Below are 25,049 nucleotides of genomic sequence, written 5' to 3' on the forward strand. Positions count from 1 at the left end.
GTGTTAACAATGAGGGTATTTTGATTTTTTTTTTTTTTTTTTTTTTTTTTTTTTTTTTTTGATTTTTCGAGACAGGGTTTCTCTGTGTAGCTTTGCGCCTTTCCTGGAACTCACTTGGTAGCCCAGGCTGGCCTCGAACTCACAGAGATCCACCTGGCTCTGCCTCCCGAGTGCTGGGATTAAAGGCGTGCGCCACCACCGCCCGGCTAACAATGAGGGTATTTTGGTTGCAGCCATCCTGTCCTATTTTGATTGGCAGTAGGGTTTTTCTTGTACCCCTTTCAAAACTGTCCTCATTTGGAGACTGTCTCCTGCTTGCTTAGTTCCCATTCAGAATAAAATACCAACCATCTCACAGTTCATTGTCTTATGAGGCTGTATTACAGAATTGCTGGCTTAGAATGTCGTGTCCATAAACTCAAAATACATGGTTTACTACTTGATGATAGCATTATTTAACTTCCTGTCTTTTGTTTAAGGCTGCAAAAAAGTTTGTTTCTGGCAAGAAGTCAATGGCAGCAAGTGGAAACTTGGGACATACACCTTTTCTTGACGAGCTGTAACAAGTGTATTCAAGTGGAGCCGGCTGAGCCTTTTCTCAGCCCAGACCAGCAAACACAAGAAAGTCAGGTCTCTTAACTTAACATTCAACACTTTTCTCAATGAAGTACTTAAAAGCATAAATATGAATAGTTATTACCAGCTGCCCTAGGAGACAAATAAAGCATTATGTGTAAGTGCCTTTTCTTGCATTCTTTCTAGGCAGTCAACAGTTATTTATTATATGATGAGACTTTTTTGTTTTAAATGCTTTAAAGAAGACAGTAATACAGTAGTTGAGTTTACCAGTTACATCAATTAAGAAATTTCACAAACTGTTAAAATTGAGGCAGCTCTGAAAGTAAAAGTTCCAGACTATTATTGGTGGCTTTTCAAATTAAAAACAAGTTTAAAATTGCTCATTTGGGGATAACAACAAGTGAAAGGTCTGGGTTTTGCCCCCCTTATTAGATGTGTTTCTAAGGACCATCCTTCGTTTGTGTCTGACTTTGCTTCTCTGCAGCAGAGTTTTCTCCCTTGTCTCCTTTAAATAATTCTCAGCCTGACATTCCAAGTAAAAGAATCACTGAAAGGGTGGGAGCACGGCTGTAATGTAAACAACCAGCCCAAAACAAAGAAAACTTTACCTTAAAAAGCAAATGGTCAGCCGTGATGACTGGGTTCCTCTACTTGATATTCTAAAAGCTGAGTGAATGATGATGTGATTCTGGAACAGATCTGTGGAACCTGTTAGACCACAGGGAAGGAGGTCCTGAGCTATTAACTGAAGGTCAATGAAGGGTTTTTTGTAGTCCTAGAAGAGCTGCTAAGTGCTGTAGGAATTCTACAAACCTATACATGGTAAGGCACAAAAATTGGATATTTAAAAATAAAAATTTCTGTGGCCACAGATTTGCAAACCAGTACCTAACCAAAATTTGATACCTGCTGACCTTCACCCCGCTCCACCTGTGCATAGTCCTCCAGCCAAAAGGCATCTGAGTTAGAGGAAGCGCCGGAGGAGGAGGAGGAGATGGCATTATCATGCTCCACCATTGTCCAGTATGGAGAAGGGGCCCTCAGGTCTTTCTTGTCATCTTTGTGAATTACGACATCATGGTTAACACCTTTCCCAACACTAATAGTGTGGTCCTTCTTTTTATATCCATGCCATTCTGTGGAGATTGATATCGGTGTCCTTACGGGGTGATTCCAAACCGATCGAGGATATCTGTAATACTTGAGTCTTTTATCTAGAACTACATCTTCATGGTCATCTCTGCTTACAAAAGACCCATCCTTTGCCTGCTCCGTTGTCTTTGGTGAGCTGAAATGAAGAGTGAATGCAATATATTCTTAATGTCTTAGCAGAGTTCGCTAACAAAACATATTATAGACTACTTTGTCTCATAAATTTCAAAAAATAAATAAAATATTTGGGGCTGGAGAGATGGCACCTAAAAGGCAGCTCACAACTGCCTGTAACTCTAGTTCTGGAGGATCATGTACCTTCTTCTGTCCTCAACTTACACATACACACACACAATCTAAAAGCCATTGTTTTTCATGTGTGTGTGTGTGTGTGTGTGTGTGTGTGTGTGTGTGTGTGTGTGTAAACCTAGAAATACAAATTACCGTCATTATTTTCTGCATCATTGAGTGTTGATGAAATGGATTCTTGGTGCTTGGATACTTTCAGATTTATTGATTTTATGTGGAGTGTTTTACCTGCATGTATATATGTGTGTCATGTGTATGCTGGTACCCATGGATGTCAAATGAGGTTGTCGTATCTACTGGAACTGGAGTTATAGATAATCAGTACTTAAACATTTAAAGTCTCCTAACAAAACATTTTATAGCTTTCTTTGATAATCTACAGACATAGGTCATTACACTCTGATTCATTGATGAGGCTGCCCGCCCCCCCACACACACACACCTCCCCCACCCCACCCCCTAGCTTCAAACACTCAGATCTGCCTACCTCTGCCTCCCAGGTGCTGGGAAGTTTTACCCTTTGAACTAGAGAAATGTCTATTAAAGATTGAGGATCGCATTTTAAAATATTTTTTCTCAACCATAAGTATAAATCCTGCCTTATTATTTCACACTACTTTAAAAGAAACCTTTACAATTTAAGCCAGACCACTAACTAGACTCTTATGAGGCCTTAAAGGATGAACTAATTTCATTGTGCTTTGAGTGACAGGATTCAGTCTGGCCCTCTAGACCAGAACTGTTCTCATGGGTCATATAGCAAAGATAACTCATTACCAGGGAAGTCAGACAATGGTGAGCTTTAAGATTCTTCAGCTTGCTAGCCATTAATAATTCTGGGGTGTGCTTCTTTTTCCCCTAGATAATATTACACAAGCTGTCATTCCACTCGTTGTGGATCACAGATACGGGTTTGTACAGCATTCTTACCCACATCTGTTATCACCAAGTTTTCAAGGCTTTTCTTTTCCAACTTGCCCCTGTCCATGGCTTGATCACTGGAACATGGGCGATGCTTGGACTCTGCTAGCTCACTTGCTGTTACATCCCAGAACAGTTACAGGCCCCTGACCTTACTCCTCCTGGTGCTCCTGCCCAGCAGACCCAAAACTGGCCCTGTGCTTACAGCTCTGTTTCTAAGAATTTAAGCAACTTTTCCTAAAGTTTCTCTCTTCTATTAATGATGGTATTGAATAGAGTTTTGTTACAGCTGGTCTTAAAGGGTATGAAGGGAAGTCAAACGATCTCGGGACTACGATTGTTTCTCTCTGCCACATGCAGACCTCCCTGAACAGCCAAGGAATGGAGGTAAAAAACAATCCATGTTACCTTTTTTTTTTCAGCTTCAGTAGGTATCCTTGGTTAGACAGTACCCAAGGGTACTTAATAAGTCTAGGCTCTTATTAACCTGGCACTAGATGATAAAGGCCCAACCAGCAATTCAGGGTTAGCTGGAAACAGTTGACCTCTATAGAGTGATAGATGAAAGGAATAGCCTTTACCATGTGCACACAGCATCTGCTCCTGACAGTCTACTAACTGAAAGAACCTTTCCTACCCCCGTCCCTTCCATGTCCCCATCACATACGTTACTAAGATTCTTTGACTGTGCTTTGCCCAATTGAGGAAGGAATTCAGAATGTGCATCATATTGTTTAGGGGCATTAGCCTTTTATATAAGTTATGCTACTTATCTCTTTGCTTTTAAAGAAAAAAAATCTTCTGTCCTTAAATTTGATACTCTGATTTCAAATTCCTCAGTGTGATATAAATACTTAAAGTTGCCAGGCAGTGGTGACACACTCCTTTAATCCCAGTACTTCAGGAGGCAGAAGCAGGTGGATCTATGTAAGTTTGGCCATCCTGATCTACAGAGCAAGTTCCAGGATAGTCAGAGCTACACAGAGAAACCCTTTCTCAAATAAACAAACAACAAAAAACTTAGGAGTAACACTCTCCAATATGAGGGCTTCCAGCTCCATGTGGCTGTTGATTTTAAATTAATTACATTTGGATAAAATTTTAAAATCCTTAGTTGCATATCTAAGGGCTTAATAGCCACATGTAGCAAGTTTATACGTATTTCTGGGCCCTTTATTTCTTCTAAAGTTAGAGTTAAAAGGCTAACAAGAGCCAGGTGTGTTGCACATGCATGCCTTTAAATTCCAGCACTTGGGAGGCCGAAATAGGCAGATCTATGTAAGTTCAAGGCCATCCTGATCTGCATAGTTCCAGGACAGCCAGAGAAAAAAGATTGGGGGCTAAAGAGATTGCTCAGTGGTTAAGAGCATTGACTGCTCTTCCAGAGGACCAAGGTTCAATTCCCAACATCCACATGGCAGCTCACAACTGTCTGTAACTCCAGTTCCAGGGGACTTGACACCCTCACACAGACATACACACAGGCAAAACACCAGTGCACAGAAAATAAAAATTTTTAAAAAAAAAAGATTGACAAGAGAATTAAATAGTACAGTACTTAGGAAGTACTTTGCAGTGCACAGGATGCAGTAAGCAATGAATAAGCACTCGCTGTTATTTATGATTTATAGTCAAATACTGATTTTAAAAAGACATTTTCCCAATCTGCTTCATCTGAAGTGGCAGCTGCCCTCCCACTCAGGCCTGCACTGTCACCACGTGGGATCACAGGTCCATCTGACTTTTCAGGAGAAGTCAAAGATACTGACTCTTTCCATGAAATATTTGCAGACTTGGCATATAATTCAAATACTTTTCATTTTTAAAATTTTGAAATATGCAGAAAACCAAAAAAAATTTTTTTAAATCTACAAAAACCTTTGATGGTTACCACTCATGTCAAGAAATACTGTTACAGCTACTGGTTAAATCTCCCACACATCTTCCTTGCTAAGTCACTGCTCTTTCTAGGTGGCGAGCTGTGCAAAGGATACCTGTGGGCTACATCTGACTCTTGAGTCCCAAGTTTGGGCATTTGAAGTAAGGCTGGTGTGTAAAGGTCATTTTCTGGTCTTGGTCTTTAGCTGTATTTCTGAGCAATGCACAGCTACAGAAACCGGCTCTTAAGAACTTCTGATGGATTAAGAGCTGCTCTTGTAGCAAAGTCCTGGATTAACATTGAAGAAAGAGCCTCAATTTCTAAGCACCCCTGGCACACCGCTTTTAGAAATGTGATCACATCAATGATATAATTAAAATTGGAACCATTATGGAAAGACACAGTGCTATGAACACACATGACAGGTGGTTCTGATTGTACCAACACTTGTAGGAAGGCCTCTCAGAACGTTTGCACAGAGCTTTGTAGAAATGAACAACAGCGTAAGCATGGGTGTGAAAAGCTGAAGGACCAGAGAACTAGAGAGATGGGGAGAGCCTAATGAGATGGAGCTAAAATGGTACCCCTTCAGGGCACAGAACAGCATTGAAAACAGTGTACGGACTTTGGCATTTATCCTAAGAACAAGAGATCCTAACGTTCTTAACCTGGAATATGCCATGGTCATATTTGCATTATAAAAGGGTCATCCTGAGCCAGGCGGTGATGGCACACATCTTTAACCCCAGCACTGGGGAGGCAGTGGATCTCTGAGTTCAAGGCCAGCCTGGTCTACAGAGTGAGATCCAGGTCAGACACCAAAGCTACACAGAGAAATCCTGTCTCAAAACAAACAAAGTTCTTTAGCCACACATTTCTCACCATTACCATGTTCTGTCAAAGTACATGGGACCAAATGACCATCGGCAAAACTTTGAAACCATGAACGAAAATAAATTCTTAAGTTACTCTGGCATGTGTTTTGGTCATATAAATGGAGAAAGAAAGAAAAAGCTGATACAACTGGCTTTTGATTCCAAGGATAAATTTGGGGGGGGGGGTTGCCATACATCTAAATGGAGATAAGTGAGTGATTTAAGATGAGTGGAGATAATATATGTTGCAAGTGCTTAGTGTATGGATAGTAACAGAAACCAAAGGCACTGAGGCAGCCTCAGAAACAGAAGAGCCAAAGACAGCTTTGGGGAACTCTAGGGGAAGAACCCTGAGGTAAAAGGAAAATAGGGGAGAGTGATTTCACAGAAAACTGGGGAGATCTGTCAAGGGTGGGAATAAAAGGATTGGGTAGTTGCAAAGAGTCTAATGCTGCTTAAAAGGCAAGCAAAATAAAGATGAGTCCATTGGAATTGCCGTGAAGGTAGCAGACGGCCTGGGAATAGGCCTTGGCTGAGAAGAGATTAAAGCAGTGCCTATATTGGAGTGCCTGAGATGTGTGTCTCCTGAGGAAATGGAGAGCTCTATCAGCTTTCTCATCAAATTAGAAGGGGGAGCAGGAAGAGGAGTGGAGTTAGTGTTTACTAAGAAGGGAGAAGCTTATAAAAGGGCATTGTGCTGGTTGGGTTTGTCAACTTGACACAAGCTTAGACATATCTGGAAAGAGGGACTCAATTGAAACTTCTCCATAAAGTTGGGTATTCCCTTGGGATGGGAGGGCCTAGCCCATTGTGGGTGGTGCCACCCCTGGCCAGATGGCTGTAGATGGTATAAGAAAGCAAACTGAAAGCCAGTAAGCAGCATTCCTCCACATCCTCTTCAGTTCCTGCCCTGACTTCATTTGAATGATGGACTGTGATGTGGAAATATAATCAAAATAAACCCTTTCCTCTGCCGATTGCTTTGGTCATGGTGTTTTGTCATAGCAATAGACACCGTAACTACGACAGGTATAAATGTTATTGAAGGATCCAGAAAGTTAATGCAAGAGAGAGAAGAGGAAGTAGGATTCTCAGCACTGCGTGTGTTCTTACCCCTATGGAGGTCAGGTTGATGGCAGGTATCCCTTATCACATTCTACCTTTTTGAGAAAGTCTCTTGCTGAACTGGCAGTTCACCAGTTGGGCTAGACTGGCTGGCTGGCCAACAAGCTCTGAGAGTGTCTGTCCTCCCTGCCACCTCTGGAGTTAGACATATTCCACCACCCCCAGCTTTTCCATGGGTGCCAGGATCCAAACACAAGTCCTTAGGCTTTCACAGCAAGCACTTCACCTAAGCCAGTTCCCAGCTCCATCTCAACCTGCGTTTCAGGGCTGACAGACAGGCTGCACTGATATAGTGGGAGATTTAGGGAGAGAGTACCCAGTTAATGACTGCGGACTGAGTGCCTTTATAACTACCACTTCCTTGTATGAGGTCCTGCGGAATGTCCCGTAGAATGTAGTCACTAAGCCCTAGTGGTATAGCCAGCCCTCCTCCCACGGTTCTGACCATCTGATGGTTCTCACATTAAACCAGAACCCTGCACTTCACACGCCTGGGTTTCATAACATTGTCCTAAAGTAAACTACTTACTGTGGGACTGGAAATTTGGTCTCGGGGATTAAGTCATACACATCTTGCCATTCCTGAGGGATGTCAATAAAGTCTCGGTAAGCCTTGATTTGTAGCACTGTTCCTATGGTGATATTTTGCAAAAGCTTTAAAAATTCACGGAGGGTATATCCTAACACGTTAGCATGTCCAACACTAATCAGAACATCACCTGAAAAGGAAAAAAGGTTAAATTACGATAATGGGTTGAAAAGAGCCATACTGATCAGTGGCTTTATTGAAATATTTTATGGATTCATATGCTAGTTTATTTTGACCAAAGCCTGGCTTCCATCTTGACTTACTAAGAACATTCTCCTCCCGCATGAGTGTTCTTGGCATGATAAAGATGCCTACCCTAGTTCTTTAATAGCATTTTTGAGACATTTCTGAAGTTCTTAGCCTCTGGTGAAGAACCTAAAACCATTTAAAACCCAAACCATTTAGATTTAAGATTCTAAACATAGTGAAATGGGTGGCTGTAACTAGTAAAAAAGAAGCCACTTTCCATTCTACCTGCCTGGGATCACCAAGCTCTCCACAGCAAGTAAGCTAAATTAAGCACAAAGCCTTCTGTTTGTGTTCTGCCCCTGTCCTAAATTAAATCAGCCAAATAACTGTATGATAATTAGATAATTAGCTTCTATCAGTTATGCATATGATATGTACATGCAGAAAGTGTGTTGACTTCAAAGAATCTAAACTTGTTCTGCCCCCTTGCCTCCACCTCTTCAGCATATCCCACTACTGCGCACCACTACAACCTGGAGAATTGGTTCAAAACTCTGAGAGCAGGACCCCCTCTTTAAAACATGCTATGTGGGGAACTGTGAGGGTCAGCCATGGAGCTTCGAGCACCCAGCAGGTGGAAAGAGATAAATACCTTAACAAAAACCTAGGTCCCCAAAAGGAAAGCTAAAAGGATCAATTTTTCACTTGTATGGACCTAACCCACTCCACCAGCTTCCACCAGCTACAGTGAAGATCTGTAAAGTGAACCTGCATTGGGATGATGGGAGCATCCAAATCTCTGGACTCTTTGGTCTCTCCCCAAGCCTGGTTCTCCAGATTTTTTGGGCAATCCTGTTGGGTACCACCCTAAATTAAGTGCCTTAGCAATACTGTTTCCTGTTGTTTGTCATAAGGAGCATGAATACTAGCATCCAGCCAAGGCCATAAGGAGGGATACAGAAGGTTTGCACTTAAAGGACAGATTGACTCTGGGGAAAGTCTTAGTTATCAGTACTTCTCACTGGGGAGCAGATGAAGTCCTGAGTGTATTGTTGACATGGGCAAGGACTTGTCAAGGACCCCAATACCCATGGAAGTGGCAAAGCCTTCCCTGGGTGAGACTCAGAAGCATGACAAAGACTTCCTTTGGTTCAAGTACGAGCGTTTTGATCAGTGTGCAAAAACTTAGCAACTGCAGCTTCCTCCTCTTGGATGACTCAACCTGACAGTCCTCATTTACAGAGACCTCCTACTGAAACTAGCTAACTCCTCTTTCTTGTGCTGTACACAGTCATACTCTCCATCAGAGTGAGCACAGCCCACCCAATCCCAGCTTCTCTGTGTGTCTGTGGTTCCCTCAGTGTTGAACTTTCTTGATTCCTGTATTGCGTGTCAGGACCTTATGACTGATATAGGATGACAGGCTACCTGTCTGTGCGTGTGAAGCTAGGAGCCCTCAATAACCTTCATCCCAAGACAGGTGAAACCTAAGCTCAGAGAGAGGGGTCGGAAAGAGGCTGGTGCTGGGTCCCACTGCAGGCTAGTCAGGAGTTACACTGGTCCTGAGGAAGTGTCCAAGCACTGCCAGGGACACATTTCTGTAGTGTGAGATTCTATTAGAAACAAAAGTTTGCATTATTCTAGAAAGCAAGTACGTAGAAAGTCTGAGGAATCTTTCTGCATTGGTTTTGAGAACTAGATGGGAGATAAAGCCAGCCACATAACTGAGCTGGACACAGTAGCACGTGCCTGTAAAACCAATATTCAAAAGGCCAGGGCAGAGCCGGTGGTGGCAGCACAGGACTTTAATCTCAGCACTTGGAGGCAGAGGCAGGCAGATCTCTAAGAGTTCAAGGCCAGCCTAATCTAAAAATGAGTTCTAGAACAGCCAAGGCTACACATGGGAACCCTGTCTTGAAAAAACAACAAAAAAGGCTGAGGCAGGAAGATGGACCATTCAAGGCCAGCCTGAGCCACATAGTGAGACTGTCTCAAAAAGCAAGGCAAACAAAAACCAAAGCATGTACTGAAAGTAACTTGGGAATGAAGCAAGGTTTCTCTCGGAGCTACCTGCAGGCTGTGCAGTGTGAAACAGCTGCTCTTCCTGCTGAGGTTAATTACAGCAACAAAGTTACCCTCTCAGGATGAGCTCATGTGCCTGATGTTAAAAGGTGGGTCTACAGCTGAAAACTATGGCTTGGCATCCTGCTTAATTATGTTGTAAGAGGGTGACTTTTATCAAGAGAACAGAAAATAAACAGCTTAATTCCCCGACCGTTCTGGCTTTAAACCAAATATGTTGGGGTATGAATGTGATTGCTCTGGCAGGAGATATTAACACTGCCTTTCATAGACACCAACTGGGTATTTATGAACACTAACCTCATAATGCATCTTTTTTCTGCTTTAATAAGCTGTAGGAATGACATTGTATAAGCCTGTTTAGATTGCCTGTATTAATCAACTGTGTAGCGGCCACACCACTACTGAAAAATAGGTTTTCTTTTTCTCTGTTCCTTCCAACAAGGATGTAAGTTGTACGCATTTTGTGTGGTTAGGATCACATTTGTTTAGCTCTCCACTGTTAGTAAACAGGATCTGGACATGGAAAGGAATTAAGGAAATGCACAATGAATGAATGGATGAGCCTGGATATGGCTCACTGAATGAATAAGGCCAGTACATGGCTACTGTCCACTGTCAAGGCTGTATTCATATTTTCAAGCTGTAGCAGTATCTTAAGGCTTTGTATATCAGACAGACACAGAAAACAACACCAAATTAACAAATCAAGATAAAACACTGAAGACAAAGGACTTTAGGACAAGTGAGTGAGAAATAACAGGGCTGGCAGGTGTCAAAGAAGGAGTGAATCCCATGATTGCCGTCAAAAATGATGGAAAAGCAGCCTTTGAAACCTAGACGCTGAACAGTAATTGGCTTCCATGAAGAGATTTGGTGCCCAGAACGTCTGCATTGAAATCTCACTTCTTTCCAGGAGAGCCAGGCTAGCTACACAGAGAAACCTAGTTTCAAAAAACCAAAAAAAAAAAAAAAAGGGGGGGGGAGAAATCTCACTTTTGCTCATTAGGCCATTGGTAACATGGCATGGGTTTTCTAGGTCATGGATTCAAATCTGACCTTTGGCTGCAATCCTTGTGCTATATATAAGATAGAGAAAGATCAAGGGAGACCCCCAACATCAATCTGTGGCCTCTATATACTCCTCACACATATATATGCAGAAAAGCTAATCTCTAAAAGACAACTAGCTATAGAGAAGCCATAAGAATGAGAATTGGCAATATTTCTAGAGTACTCGTTTCTAAAGCTCTTCACAGTATTTTACCACATCCTAACAACCTCGAACAAAGATGAGATTCTCCCAATTTAGATATGAAGTCACTGAGGCTTGAAAGACTGACCTTGCCAAGGTCACAGAATGAGAAAGTAACAGATCTTGGACCTGACTTCAGAACAAATGGCCTCAAGTGGTTTCCCCTCTTATGATTTCATCCCACTGTGCCTCCCCCTCTCCTCGGCACAGCACCAGGGCCCAGAACAGATCCTGGGAAAACATGTCTTGCATCAGACAGAAAATGCATTCCCCCAGGGACCCAAGAAGTTAGGTGATCCTGACGAGACCCTTGGGCTTGGAATCTGAGAGGGAAGCTTTAAATTCCAACTCCTAGGTGTACCTGGGCAAGTTCCTAAGTAGCTATATATTTGCATAGTGGTTTAGTGCAGAATGTACCCCTGGGACTGTTGAGAAGGTGAAATGAGATCATTTGTCTCCACATGGTAGCTATGATTAACACCTCCCAGGAAAGAAGAAATCTTTATGCAGTCGTGAGCTGTGGAGTGATGCTGGTCTATGTTTGTCTCCCACTTACTGGGTGAAAGTGAACCCGGCGAGGAAGACTCTGCCACTAAGCTTCAGTCTCCTCACCTGCAAAAAGGAGATGGTGAGAACACGCCTACCTAGAGTGTTACTAAAAACCAAATGAATAGCGAGCTAGCATGAGTTTACACATGCTAGCAACTGACTGGCCCAAAGCGAATTCTCAGACAATGTCGTAGCCGCATGCTGACTCCCTGAAGGGGCCTACTTCCTATTTCTGTGGCTTGCAGCAGAAGGCAGGTGGGAAGGAGGCATGTGGGGACCACAGTCACCTGGCTGGAGTATCCCATCACTGGCTGCAGCCCCTTTATTGATGAGGTGACTAATCTGGAGGTAAGGCCCATTCTGGATGATGATCAGGCCCAATCCCAGGCTGCCCACGGTGAGTTTGGTCTGCTTCACTTTGTTCAAGCTGTGTACAGACGCCTTGCCCTTGAGGCTGTATCCTTTCTCTAACAGAACAAGAGGAACTTGTTTCAGTCATTTATCAAGACAACAGCATGGCAGTGGTGCTGTGGAGCTCTGAAACCGCACTTTGGGGGCACTTATCTAGTCAGTTACCTAGTCTTCAGTTCCCCCTTTTGGAAAGGGTGTGGAAGTTAAACAGGACAGCTAAAGGGCTACTGTACAGTGCTAGTACATCATGGGTGCTTAATGTCAGTTATTATCATCATCATCCATTCACTTTGGAAATGTCTACTGATGCAAGCAGTGTACTCAGGCCCTGGGTTTACTATGGGCTCATTGCCCTCGTGGATCTTAGAGCCTAGTAGAGGGCACAGCTGTCTGTCAGTTATGCAAACACAAATTGGATGCTAAATAGGAAGAAAGGGCAGAGCGCTCTGAGGGTAAACAACAGGGCACCCAAGTTTCACATAGAGATAAGGACCGTGTTTCCCTGAAGGAGTAAGTATGGATCAAGGTGAGAGAACCAACGAGCTAGATGGGGGGGAGCAAACAGAATCAAGGCTCTGTGGCAGGAAGGAACCAGCCTTGATGGGGATGTGAAGGAGCAAGCAGCACGGGAAGGTGGTGGGAGGTTCACTGCCTGGCAGATAGGCCACCATCCAGGCTTACCTAAAGGAAATCTTGGAAGTCATGTAAGCTGGACATGATCACATTGTCATTGTTTTAAATAAAATCACCATGCTGGTTGCTGTGTGCTATGTGGAACCCAGAATGGAGCTGGGAAATGTAAAAGCAGACTGCAGTCACTCGGCATGCCACAGCCCTGGCAATTGAAATGGACCTCGGTAGATGTACACAGCATCCGGGAGGAGATATGCCGCTCCACACACAACTCCTTCTGTAAGGGCCAGTGGTGCTCTGAAATTCACCGGGCCTTGTATGATCCGGATCACTGCTGAGATGGGCTTCCCAGCCTCCCATAGGCAGCTGTGGGGACTCATGAGGCTCATGGCTGTCCTCAAAACAAAGGTCCTTGCTGGACAACTCCAACAACTTCAGTTGGAGAACTGAAGCTTACAAGTTAAATGTGCTTTGAAAGTCATCTTGTTTTGAAAGAGAACAGTGGGGTGGACAAGGTGGAGCAGCAGCCGAGTCTAACAGCCTGAATTCAATCTCCAGGACCCACGTGGACGAGAACTGACTCCCACAATACCCCTACTCTCTGCCACACACAGAGATCATTTTAAAGATTTAAGGAGAGCAGAGTGAAAGGATTCCCTCTATACAGGGTTCCACATTTAGCCATTCTCCACGGAAAAAGCAAAATTTTAGAAAACATGGGAAGTACCAGAAATCGGGGTGGGAAAAGGGCAGTCGCAAGGTAATTTAGGGGAGGTGAACATGTTCCCTCACTGGATTGTGGTAGTGGTTAAGAGTGTCATATATTTGTCGAAAGTTAGAGCTGTCCACTGAAAAAGAGTATCTCGTTGTATCTTGGTGAACAAACAGTGGTAAGAGATTCCCATGTGTGGCCGCCATTTTACAGGCAAGGCAAATCTAGGGAGGCTTGGAACCCAAGGCATCACCCTTTTCCTATTTCTCCACTTACCATTTTTGCTTTTGAGGAAGCCCTTCTCCATTGCCCAGGGCGGGGCTCTCTTGATCCTCCCAGGAATCTGTCCAACCTCCAACTGTTTGGAATCCTGGAGGCAGAAGATCAGGACCACAGGCCACGGGGCAACATTGGCGCCGCCCGTCCCTCAGAATGGCCGCCAGGGGGCGCTGCAAGGCTGCTTCTCAGCTTTTGGGCCGCCGCCGGATAGTCGTTTCGAGGCTGCAATAGATAGACCCTGGAAAACGTGGAGTGGAACAATTCCAATGTAGAGTGTGAAAATTTATATGGGGGAAAAAAGGAAAGTTCTGCAGGAACGAGCAGAGTGCCTGCTTCACACAAGGCTCTTCATTCGTTGGTGGGGAAAGTGGGCACAGGGCAAGAGCAGAGGGGTGAGGGCCTCCAAAGGTGAGCAACAACGTTGCTGGAGTCCGTAGAAGATCCCAGGATCCCCTGTCATGGTGATATCAAAATATTGTTACATCAACCACGCTAACTGCCTTCCCAGTGCACTTTATTCGTGTGTGTTTTAGATGAGAAGGGGCCAAGAATGGCCCCAAAACAATGAGTCACTATTAGAAGATGGATTATTGCTTCATTTGCTTTCCCAAAATAATCCTTCCTCCCCCACACATTCACCCATACAACAAAAATTCACTAGAAGCCAGTCTGTGACTTCTGGAGATGCTGAGGACATGAGAGCATATGAGACAGACAGACTTTAACCTCTTGGAACACACACGCACATGCGCACATACATTTTCTCCCCAAGACAGGGTTTCTCAGTGTAGCCCTGGCTGTCCAGGAACTCTCTCTGTAGACCAGGCTGTGCTTGAACTCAGAGATCCACCTGTATCTGCCTCCTGAGTGCTGGGATTAAAGACGTGAGCTACCACTGCAGGGCCAGAATTTGTATTTTCAATACAGATGAAGGGGAAAATTTCAGGAAACTATAAATTATGGAAAATAAATTCTAGAAGAAAAATAGTATAGTGAAGTGAGTCACCACTCTGATGAGAAAAAAAGTAACCACCTTGCTGCAGGGTATCCAGCCCTTTAACAAATAGCAAGCAACACCTATTGGAAGTCAGGCTGTGCCAAGACTTTTAGGGCAAACCTGGGTAGGTCTCAGCTTAGTCTTGTTTCTCTAGCTCTGGCCAAACAAAGCAGGACAGGTTTTTGTTGGCTAGATCCCATCTTCTAGAGTTTCAGGCAAAGGGTACCTCCCACTGCATTTCTTGCAATGGACCACCTTTTCTAGTACAGCAGGAATCTACTCAGGACCCAAGTGTACTTAATCACAAGTGCATCCTTTACCTCCATCTTCCTGCCGGCGGGAGAATGATGAGAAAATGTGGGGATAATGCACATTAGCCTTCTCTCCTTCTTGGGTGGGAAAATCTCTTTGAGTAGCTGCCAAGTTCACGCTGTCTAGGAGGAATGTGTGACACAAACTCCCAAGGACACTGTGCTGTCTAGACTTCCTTTCAGAGTTAAGTACCTTGGCCTTCCCCTCTCCCCTCCCTCTCCTGTTGCTCCCTTTAAGAGTGCTTTGCCCAGGATCCCAGGTCCCTAGAGCAGCTAGCAGTGAGTGGCCAGTGCAGAGTCATCTCAGAGCGCACAGCAAACCTAGCTGTGGCCCTGCCGTGGCTGCCCTATAACCTGACTCTCTGTCCAGTCCTGTTTCTTTTCCTCCACCCAGAGATATGGAGCCCGAAAGCATTCGCTAATAACTCCTTGCAACTCAACCTCTTTTCCAGAGAACCCAACCCACAGCATCAAATGCTAGAGATAACCTGAAGTGTAGCTGCTAAGAAGGGATTCAGGAGCTGAACCACCAATGGAAAGAGGGCCGATTGTTAGGAGGAGAACTTGGGCTGTCTCTGACACAGGGAAGCCCTAGAATGCAAAATGTTTCTTTACAAACGGGGTGATGTAACAGAAGAAATGTACTAGCATGGATCGTGAACACTTGACAAGACACCCCTCAGGCCAGGAGCTGTCAACAACAGCAATCCCCAGAAAAGCAGCAGACTGCTGCTACTGTCAGCAACGGGAGCAATGTTCGGCACTCAACTAGTCCAGCTGGTTGTCACAGTCCTCTCCCGTCCTGCTTCTTACCGTGGGTGACTGTAAAAACTGCATCTTAAAAGGTGGACAGCAACATTGGGGGGCTCAGACATGGGGAAGTGAAGGTCTAAGCCACCCCAACACGTAAGTCACATCAGAGGTTCCGACAAGAGTTAAGAGGAATTGTGGGTAAGAGAGGGATCAGTCTTGCCTCAAGATAGCAGTGCCCCTCTCTGGTAAGAGGGCCACCACAGTCCTGCAGGAGCTGATCTCTGACCCTAAAAGAAAATCAAAATCGAAAACTAGGCCATAAAAAGAAACGATAAGTTCTCTGTTTCTTTTTTGAGACAGTCTCTCTATGTAGCCCAGGCCTGTCTTAGAATCCATAGTCCTCCTCCCTCAGCCTGCCATAGACAAGAATCGAAGGCATGTGCCCCCACACCCAGCCTTGTATACACTTTTCAAATTTTTTCTTAGTTTGGCATGTAGATACACATCTTTGACCAGCGTTCGGGAGGCAGAAGCAGGTGGATCTCTGTGAATTTGAAGCTAGCCTGTCTACACAGTGACATTTGAGGTCTGAATTCTATACCAGCCCAGGCTACATAAGAAAGATCCTGTCAAAAGGCAGGCAGTGGTGGCACTTGCCTTTAATCCTAACACCCAGAAGACAGAGGAAGGCAGATCTCTGAGTTCAAGCCCAGCCTGGTCTATAGAGTGAATTCCAGGGCAGCCAGGGCTACACAGAAAAACCCTGTCTCAAAATTCAGAAAACAAAAACACTTTATGATTACAAAGTTACGGAATGTATTGCAAAATGCACCTATGGAGCAAATACTGGTTTTTGAAGTGCAAGTGTCCCCTCACAGCAGAGAGGCTGGTCCCTAGCTTTTGGGGATGGTGTAGGTCAATTTAAGGGTGTTTGTGCATGTTTACTTGCATGTGCAAGGACAGAGGTCAATGCCACTCTCCATCCTTTTCAAAACAACAACAACAAAAAACAAACAGGATCTTTCACTGACCCTAGAGCTCACCAATTTGGCTAGACTATCTGGTGAGCAGGTCCCAGGAATCCTCCGGTCTCCACTTCCCCCAGCAGGGGGATCGCAGGAGCTGTGCCTGGGCTCAATGAGTTCTGAGCAAATCCTCTGGAAGCCCCTTACTGACTGAGCCGTCCACCCAGCCCTCTGCTAGTCTTCTTGAGGAACTGTCCTTGGCTGGATAGGCTACCTTCCCCCAGGTTACACCCAATTCCTGGGGTAGCACCTCATGCCTGCTCAGTACTAGAAGACCTCATCCTGACAGAACCAAAACACCAACCTTAGCTTGAGACCTCTCTTTCAGTCTGCCAAAGCCTCCTGTGCCTGCAGCTGATTTCTGCCCAATTCCACTTCCTCTCTTCCCCACACAGGAATGAGTCCTAAAAGCGCTCCCTATAAACACGGATCGATAACTTTTCATCTCGGGAGACAGTTCCAAGAGAACCAACTTACAAGACAAACTGCCATTTGAGCCCTGGGTCTATGATCCTCACCTCTGGACTTGATGTTTGTCTCCTCTAACCCTATGCATCCCAGGTACACGTACACAACATATCTACCACACTCTTGGCCCATGTACTAAACTTGACCCCCAGAGAAAAAGTGTGTTCATTATCCTGCCAGGGCAAAGATACTCCTTCAAGTGCAGAGTAATGGTACAATGTCTTCCAGTGTTCCCTGAAGTCCCATCTGGATTCAGCCTCTTCTGAGCTGAGTCCTGCCATCCATCACAACAAAGTACACCATATTCACAGCCCTTTAACAGTCACAGTATGGCTATTTATGTCTTCAGGCTGCCAGCACAGATCCCTCCTGGGGGCTCTCTATGATCTTCTGGGTCCCCAAGGACTTTCTGCCATAAGGAGCATGGTGGCTCATCTCTGAATAGAAAGATCCCAGCTGTTTTATTCAGGTGAGTGATGGGATAGTTCTATTACAAAGAGAGTCTGTCGGGGGAGTTAGGAGAAAACGACCCAAAGCAAGGACATAGATTTCTCAAGTTCAAGTCAGCAGCAGAGCTGGGGGTCAGAATATATCTCTGCATCCTTTTTGCTCTACCTCATGCCTCCCTTCTAAGGCCCTCAGCTTTGCTTCTACTAAAGTCCAGATAGAGCCGAAGGAAAAGGAATTGTTTTGTTCTATATATCTCAGATATGGAACTCTGAATTATCAGTGCTATTGGAAAAGAAGAATATAGTGTGGGACTAAATGGGAAACAACGGGAACTCTGTGAACAGTGTATTTGGGTCCTTATAACTATGTCCCCATTCTAGTTGGCAGGAAAAGCTCAGGTAAATCACTGTTATCTACAATGATATGCAGCCACTAGCCTGACGGAAAAAGATGTTCTAATCCTAACACACACACACACACACACACACACACACACAATCTGAGGTCTAGAATCTTTTTTTTGGGGGGGGGCGGTTCTAGACAGGGTTTCTCTGTAGTTTTGGTGCCTGACCTGGATCTCACTCCGTAGACCAGGCTGGCCTTGAACTCACAGAGATCTGCCTGGCTCTGCCTCCCAAGTGCTGGGATTAAAGGCATGCGCCACCACCACCTGGCTCTGAGGTCTAGAATCTTGGATAGAGTAATACACATCAAGAAGTTCTGGAAAATACTGTTAAGGTAAAAGGAAGAATTTATACTTTTATTTATTTATTTATTTATTTTTGGTTTTTCGAGACAGGGTTTCTCTGTGTAGCTTTGCGCCTTTCCTGGAGCTCACTTGGTAGCCCAGGCTGGCCTCGAACTCACAGAGATCCGCCTGCCTCTGCCTCCCAAGTGCTGGGATTAAAGGCGTGCGCCACCACGCCCGGCGCAATTTATTATTTTTTTAAACACCAGAATTAAAGCAGTCTCATTCCACTGAGCTGTAGTTTTGACAGTTGCAAACTGTTCCAACACTTAACCTTGGCCAGTTATGACCATCAGTGAATATTGGTCAGGAATTCCCTACTGTACCACTATAGCTTCTTTTATTCTGGGCAATCAAAACAATAAATAAGAAGCCAAAACTATGACTCCTTCAAACTTCCCTGGTACTTAAAAAGAGAAAAAGTGAAGAGCTACTGCAGTAAACTGATGTGCATTGTCTGGACCCCCAGGACATATGAATTACCTTGTGTCAGTGTCTATGGCAGAGGAAAAATAAATTATGTAATTAAAAATATTTGCCCCCAAGAGACCAATGTTTGGCTGAAGTCTTTAGACCAGCAATCAGAGCCTTTCTCCCCAATCTTTGTGGTGCGCTGATATCACGGCACATTTCTGCAAGGATGCTGGATTTGGTAGAATTTGAAACCTGCTGGGTTTTGTGGACACGTAGGCATTCCAGAAATAGAAACAGATGTCACTCTTCTAGGTCTTTCTAGAGACAGCTTAGGTGGTACATAAGCAGAAAAAATCATCTCCATTTGCTCTATGGGGTGCTGAGAAAAAGATGGATCTCTTTTTCGGGGTTAATTGGTGATTTAGCAGAGAGCCATGCTGGAGAGAAACCTCCAGGGGATAGAAAAACCATAGACAAGCCTCTGTTATCGTGACAATTTATATTACTGTTTCCTGTTTATGCACTCAATCTAAGGCTCTCCCCACACCTCACTCTGTAAATAGTATCACTAAACATCTGGCTGGTGAACACTAACAAGCACTTCAGGTCTCCTTCCGTTATCACCAAGTCTTCCCTCTGCAAACCCGCACATCTGCCCGCCCATTTTTCTCTATCTTGACTGCCCTGGCTAAAAGCCACAGTTCTGTCTTAGACTAGCTGGGCTCCCTGCTGTCCCTACATTCGCGGCCCCTCCCCGACTAGGATGGATTGACACGACAGATCTTCACTATCTAATTAAGGTCACGGCACTCTCCTGGTCGGAAACCCTCCCGTTCCTTCACACGGCGTCTGGAACAAAATCCAAACACCCATTTGGTCTGTGAGTGAATTTAAGGGCAGGGTCTCCCTCTTCAGCCCAGGCTGCCATGGAACTGACGGCTCTCCCGTTTCCGCTTCCCCAGGGTTGGGATTCCACCTCTGGCCTCTGCCTACCTCTTCTCACGCCACCCTCTGGTCCCCCGGGCCATTCAGCAGCTTCCCTGAACGTGACAACCTTCCCGCTCGCCCTCCCCGCCGGGGGCGCTTTCCTGACTCTGGCCCAGCTGCACCTGAACCTCTCAGGACAAATCTCAAGATCTCAGAGGCCTCTGCCTCGAACCACCATTGAGCCCACAGCAGCCCACAGCGCGGGGGCAGAGCCGACGCCCCCTCAGGAAGACGAAGCAGAGCCGTCCAGGGCGCCGCCGGCCGGCGCGTGGTTTCGCTTCCGGGTGAGGGGCGGACGGGCCGAGCAGTTCCGGGGCGGGCGGCGGCTGCGGGTCCCGGCGCGGAGGGCGCGAGCGCGCGGCGCGGGCCGAGGGCCGAGGGCGGCGGCGCGGGGACCCCGGGGCCCGGCGGCCCATGGGGCGCGAGGCGTGAAGCCGCGGCCTGCCCTGCGGTGGGGGGTGGGGGGAGCGGGGCGGGGCGATGGATAAACTGACCATCATCTCAGGATGTCTCTTTCTGGCCGCCGATATCTTCGCCATCGCCAGCATCGCCAACCCGGACTGGATCAACACCGGGGAGTCGGCGGGTGAGCGGCTTGCACGGGCCGGGAGGGAGGCCGTCCCCCCACCCCGGGTCGGCGGTCCCGAGGGTTAAAGGTCGGCGCCGGGGTGGGGGCGGGTGGGGACTGCTTAGCTGTGGCTCCCCCTTTCCCCTCTGGAGTGTATGTGGTTATCATCTTTGCTTTATTTTAGGCCCGGGAGCTATGATAATACTAATAATAAACTTCATTTTATGGAGCATCTTTCATTCCAGTGTATCTCACGCACACGCGCGCGCCCGCGCACACACAGAAACACACACACACACACACACACACACACACACACACACACGCGCGCGCGCTGGGGATGTTTTAATAGTAGTTAGAAAATTAAACAACACATTAGAATCTCAGGCAGCCCCAGCGGCATTGCCTGCTGGAACACTGGAGCTGGAGGCGGGTGTGTGTGTGGGTGTCCTCAAGAAAGAGGCGGGCATCTTTCCGAAGGGTATCCCAGGTGAATGCGCTGGCAGGGTTCTCGGCTCCAGCCCTCTTCTCTCTCTCTCTCTCTCTCTCCCTCTCTCTCTCTCCCCCCCCCCCGCCCCCCCCATCCCTAGACCTGCGAGACCAAACCTTTAATTAATGTAAACAGTTGTCAGGAGAGCTGCTCAGAACTAAGGAACCGTCTTGGTTTTGAACTGCTTGTTCAGTGCAGGTGAAGGGAATGAGGGGTGGGGATGTCAGGGCTCCTTCAAATGACTTGTTATAAAATGTATCTCCACGCTGTCAAACTTCTTAAGTGTCACTTAGGGTTCTCGGTTTATCCAGCAATATTTTTAGCTCTTAAAAAAAAAGCTGTAGCTGGGACATTTGTTGCTTCCTCCTCCCTGTCTCTAATCTAGACCTAGTGGCACAAAATCATGCTGTCAGATTTATTGGTTATTAAAATAACACTAAAGAATTCTACTTTTCTTAAATGCAGAGTTTTAGCAGAGCTCTTCATTGTAATGAGTAAAAAGGGAGTTTTGGAATCATGGGGAATTTGTAATACCTGTGGGCTGTTTCTAAAAGTGTTGCTGACTCCAGACAGTTTTTTCAGTTATGTGTGTGACATTCAGTTCGTTACCACTGTTGTTTTTACTCTAAATGTATGTGTAGTGATTCCTTTGTGAGACTTCCTTTGGGGCTTTACATACTTAGGAGCAAAGGGTCACACTGTTGAGAGATACTTATTGGAAGAAGATTTTTAGGGGGAATCCCTGCAGGTGGTGGATGAAATGTCTCTAGCAAGATAGACTCGGGAAGGGAACTGTTACTATACATTATATAAGAGACGAGAGCGGTAGTGGTGCCGCATTCCTGAGATGATGTTGCAAAGGCCACTCATTCAAAAGAAAGCGAGAGTGGAGCGAATGCAGCACTTTCAGATTGGAAGTTAAAGCCGCCGTCGGCTGTGAGTTGGCAAAGGCAGTGGTCTAAAGTTTGGAGAAAGTAGAAAATGCTTGAACAAAGGAAAGAGCTGCAGAGCATGCCAGGTGGTGGGACAGTCAGGTCGCACCAACGCTTTGTGGATGCCGGTGGTTGTGAATGTACAGTGTGACAACCTTCCTGCCCCACTGACCTCTAGTCATGGCCAGATGCTTTGAGACCGGTGTAGCCTGGGTAGTGAGTTTTCTAAATGCCTTGGAAATAAGAAAATATCAAAAATACTAATACAAAAATCTAAGAGATGCCTCATCAAGCTTGGAGGTTTTTATCTACGTAAGGAAAAGGGCAAAGCAGCCAAGGTGTTGAGGGTATTGACAGGAAAAGTGAAGGAAAAGCTGATGGATTGGTCAATCAGACAGCAGATGGTATATGGTCAGTAGAACTGTGGACACAAAGTAATTAAAGACCAAAGTGAGAACATTGCTGTAGCAGAGCTCAGTGGCAGGGGATGGTGGGCATAAGACCCAGAGGGTAGCGGTGAGGGTCTGTGCTGAAATGAAGTCTCACACTTCAGAGATGATTTTTGTCCACCTACCAGTTTGCCACGCTACCTCAGGGTGTCCTTTAGTTAAATATTCTGTAGCTAGAGGAGGACTCATAAGAGGCAGTAGGAAAAGTTTTCAGAATTCTCTTAGTTCTTACCTTAAGTGGGTCAAGAAATAGACCCCCTAAAAGTTCAAAATAAAGGTGGCATTGTAGCTTATTGTTAAGTACCTGCCATGCATGCATGAGGCCCTGGGTTTAGTCCGCAGCTGCGGAGGGTGAGAGGGAATGGACTGAAGTACTCCTCTGTGCAGTGTGTGCCCTCTGATAAGGTGCACTTGAACTGGGTATTCATTTGAATGCTCAGTGCACTTTTGCCTGAGCAGACAGATGTTATCTTAATTTTAAAAGCAAAACCAAAAAATAAATATAAAAAATAAAAATAGTTACATCTTTTCAAATCAGAACAATTACAAGAAGTGCAACTAGGATGTGGGGTGGTAGGACTGGCCCCACTCCAAGGTCTCCACAAGAGTGACGTCCCTTGGTAGCAAAAATTTAGCAATTTCCCTTCAATGTTTTGTATTCAGTCTATGTACATTTTGATGTTTTGGTGTTTTATTACAGTCTTTCAAATTTTATTTTACTTTATGTCTATGGGTGTTTTGCCTACATGTAAGCCTGGTACTGGATGAGGCCAAAAGAGGTTGTCAGATCCTCTGAGACTGAAGGAACAGATGGTTATGAACTACCATGTGGGTGCTGGGGATCAGACTTGGGTCATTTGGAAGAGCAGCCAGTGCTCTTAACTGCTGAGCCATCTCTCCAGCCATCTTATTGCAAACTTTAAATTTTTTTTTAAAAAATCTACAGCAGAACGCTTAGAGCTAAAGTGATCTGCACAGTGTAGTTTGAAAACCACTGTAGTGAACTAAGGAAAGCTCGGGATTTGGATCCAAGCACCGTCATTTGCTGGCCTTGTGGCATTGGCTCAGGTCCTGTACCCTCTCCATGTCTGCTTCCTCCTCTGTAAGACAAAGGCGTTAGCCACTTCCTTGGCTGCTAGTGATGGCAAACTCATTAATCCACAGGAAGGATTAAAAATGGTGCCTGGGCCAGGTGATGGTGGTACTCAGGAGGCAGAGGCAGGCAGATCTTTGTAAGTTCAAGGCCAGCCTAGTCTACAGAGGGAGTTCCATGACAGCCAGGGATACACAGAACAACTCTGTCTTGAAAAAACAAAACCAACCTAACAAACAAGCAAAAAATGGTGTTTGACATTTGTATTGCTGTTTTGCAATAAGCCTTAAACTTTTACTGTGGGAAATGACTTGGTTAGATGTTCTTGGAAATATGTAAGCATCAAGAGTAACATACCTGAGCTTTGGGCTAGGTGCCCTCCCTCTTGCTTTGTGTTTTCTCAGTCACTTCTGTACTGTTCCTCTTGCTCCATTTCTCACCTCCGTACTCTAACCTTGGTGCTCCTCAGTGTCTGTGTCTCACAACAAAACCCCAGCTGATAAGCTGGGTTACCGCAAGATTGGAGACCACACTTTGGAGTGGCAGAGTTTTTAAGTTTGCTTTTCTGTACTCGTCCAATACAGAAAGGGCACATCCTGTGTATTTTTACCTAGCTGTGGGAACCTTTCCTGCATTTGTTCTGATAGCTGTGGCTTCTGCAGATATAATGAAACAGTGTTTGCAAGGGAAAGTGCCTTGGGAAAGCCCTTCAAGAAGGACCTTTGACAGTGTCCATTAGTACAACCAGGAACGTTTAGTGCTGGGTGGATATAATGACACAGTTACGTACTCGGCTCTGTGGAGGGCAGATTCCTGCTGGCTGGTGGACTCAGCATTAACAGCAGTATTGCTTATGTAGTTCTGTGTGATATCTGAAGCCTACGGACTTCGACTACTTGCTTCGATTCCTTTGGCTTTGTGCATTTGGCTGATGTGAAATCGGCGTTTCCACATTCTCCTGTTTTTCAGTGTTGTATATGACATGTGAGTGTCATTGTGGCCAGGGTTCCTTTTAAGAAAACTTTGCTAGGGCTATGGTGTAGAGGTTCTGTGGTAGTGCCTTTGCCCAGTATACAGGAGGCCAAGTTTGAGTACTGGGAAGGAATCTGTTCCTTCAGGTGTTACCTACACTTTTGTTTGTCTTAAATGAAGTTTAAATTAAATTGAATTCTTTAGGGATTCAAATTTTTGCCAGATTACAGAATAGGAAAGAGGCAGATCTGAGTTTCAGTCTTCGAATGTTGGCTTTGGGCTTCATAGACATTTCTTAACCTCACTGTCACTTTTTCCTTTTGTCCCTAAAGAAACTTTTTGTGGCCAAAAAACCCTGTAAATTTTAGCATGATCAATAGTTAAGCTATTTCAAATCTCTAGATTCTTGTATGGAGGTATCATCCCTCTACAGCAAGCGTTTCAGTGACCTCCCTAAACAGACTGGCCTACTGTTCTCTGTGAAGATTGCTGGAGCTTCTTCCCTACACCTAACCAAAGTCTCTAAAGTGGGTATGTAAGGAAAGGTTACATCATTTGCTCCTGAAGGCATTTCCATTCTTCTTTCTGTTCAAATGGATGTTGGTGTTTGAAGTAGGGGACTCAGACATTAACACCCTCATCTCTGCTGCTCTTTCTGTTTTTTGAAACAGGGTCCATTTCAGGCTGACCCTGAGCTCATTGTATGAGTGGAGGTTCTCTAAAGGGACAGAACCAGTACAGGGTATCTGTATTATAAGAGGGGATGTCCTAGACTGGCTTACAGCCGACAGGTCTAGGTGTTCATCAGTGGCCATCTACATGCTGGAGAGGCTGAGAAGCTGCTTGGTCCAGG

The 25,049-nt window shown here is 45.3% G+C and overlaps 3 protein-coding genes across 6 annotated transcripts in view; 2 read left to right on the forward strand and 1 right to left on the reverse strand.

Moving 5' to 3' along the window:
- The window catches only part of Uqcrc2 (ubiquinol-cytochrome c reductase core protein 2), a 34,254-nt gene extending 33,513 nt beyond the window's left edge, over positions 1 to 741 (forward strand). The window contains exon 14 of the mRNA XM_006980323.4: positions 480 to 741. Within this exon, the coding sequence (XP_006980385.1) occupies positions 480 to 563 (84 nt within the window). The 3' untranslated portion in view covers positions 564 to 741. The remainder of the gene's footprint in view (positions 1 to 479) is intronic.
- Pdzd9 (PDZ domain containing 9) lies at positions 728 to 19,769 on the reverse strand. Of its 3 annotated transcripts, none has more exons than XM_076551557.1 (5): positions 19,699 to 19,769; positions 13,537 to 13,777; positions 11,792 to 11,971; positions 7,370 to 7,559; positions 728 to 1,867 (listed from the first exon to the last, which is right to left on the reverse strand). In XM_076551557.1, exons 2-5 carry the CDS (start codon positions 13,565 to 13,567, stop codon positions 1,468 to 1,470), a joined length of 801 nt encoding a protein of 266 aa, XP_076407672.1. In that variant the 5' UTR covers positions 13,568 to 13,777; positions 19,699 to 19,769; the 3' UTR covers positions 728 to 1,467. The 3 variants fall into 3 exon arrangements, with proteins under 3 accessions (XP_076407672.1, XP_006980383.1, XP_042138795.1); XM_006980321.4 differs by lacking the exon at positions 19,699 to 19,769 and adding an exon at positions 16,632 to 17,899; XM_042282861.2 differs by lacking the exon at positions 19,699 to 19,769 and having other exon boundaries at positions 7,370 to 7,422; positions 13,537 to 13,669.
- Positions 19,770 to 20,135: 366 nt separating this feature from the next.
- Mosmo (modulator of smoothened) overlaps positions 20,136 to 25,049 on the forward strand; it is a 65,244-nt gene continuing 60,330 nt past the window's right edge. For both annotated transcript variants that reach the window (XM_076551567.1, XM_006980324.4), the window contains exon 1: positions 20,136 to 20,278. In XM_076551567.1, coding sequence (XP_076407682.1) covers positions 20,173 to 20,278 — 106 coding nt within the window. In that variant the 5' untranslated portion in view covers positions 20,136 to 20,172. The remainder of the gene's footprint in view (positions 20,279 to 25,049) is intronic.

The sequence above is a fragment of the Peromyscus maniculatus genome, chromosome 1 (assembly GCF_049852395.1).
Source record: "Peromyscus maniculatus bairdii isolate BWxNUB_F1_BW_parent chromosome 1, HU_Pman_BW_mat_3.1, whole genome shotgun sequence".
Lineage (NCBI taxonomy): Eukaryota > Metazoa > Chordata > Mammalia > Rodentia > Cricetidae > Peromyscus > Peromyscus maniculatus.

Excerpts from the sequence above, each read along its gene's own strand:
- Pdzd9 (XM_076551557.1), bottom strand. The coding sequence starts at position 13,567 with ATGGAGAAGGGCTTCCTCAAAAGCAAAAATG. Across the intron at positions 11,972-13,536 it reads CTTCCTCAAAAGCAAAAATG|AGAAAGGATACAGCCTCAAG; the intron begins GTAAGTGGAGAA and ends TTGTTCTGTTAG. Across the intron at positions 7,560-11,791 it reads TGATGGGATACTCCAGCCAG|GTGATGTTCTGATTAGTGTT; the intron begins GTGACTGTGGTC and ends TTTCCTTTTCAG.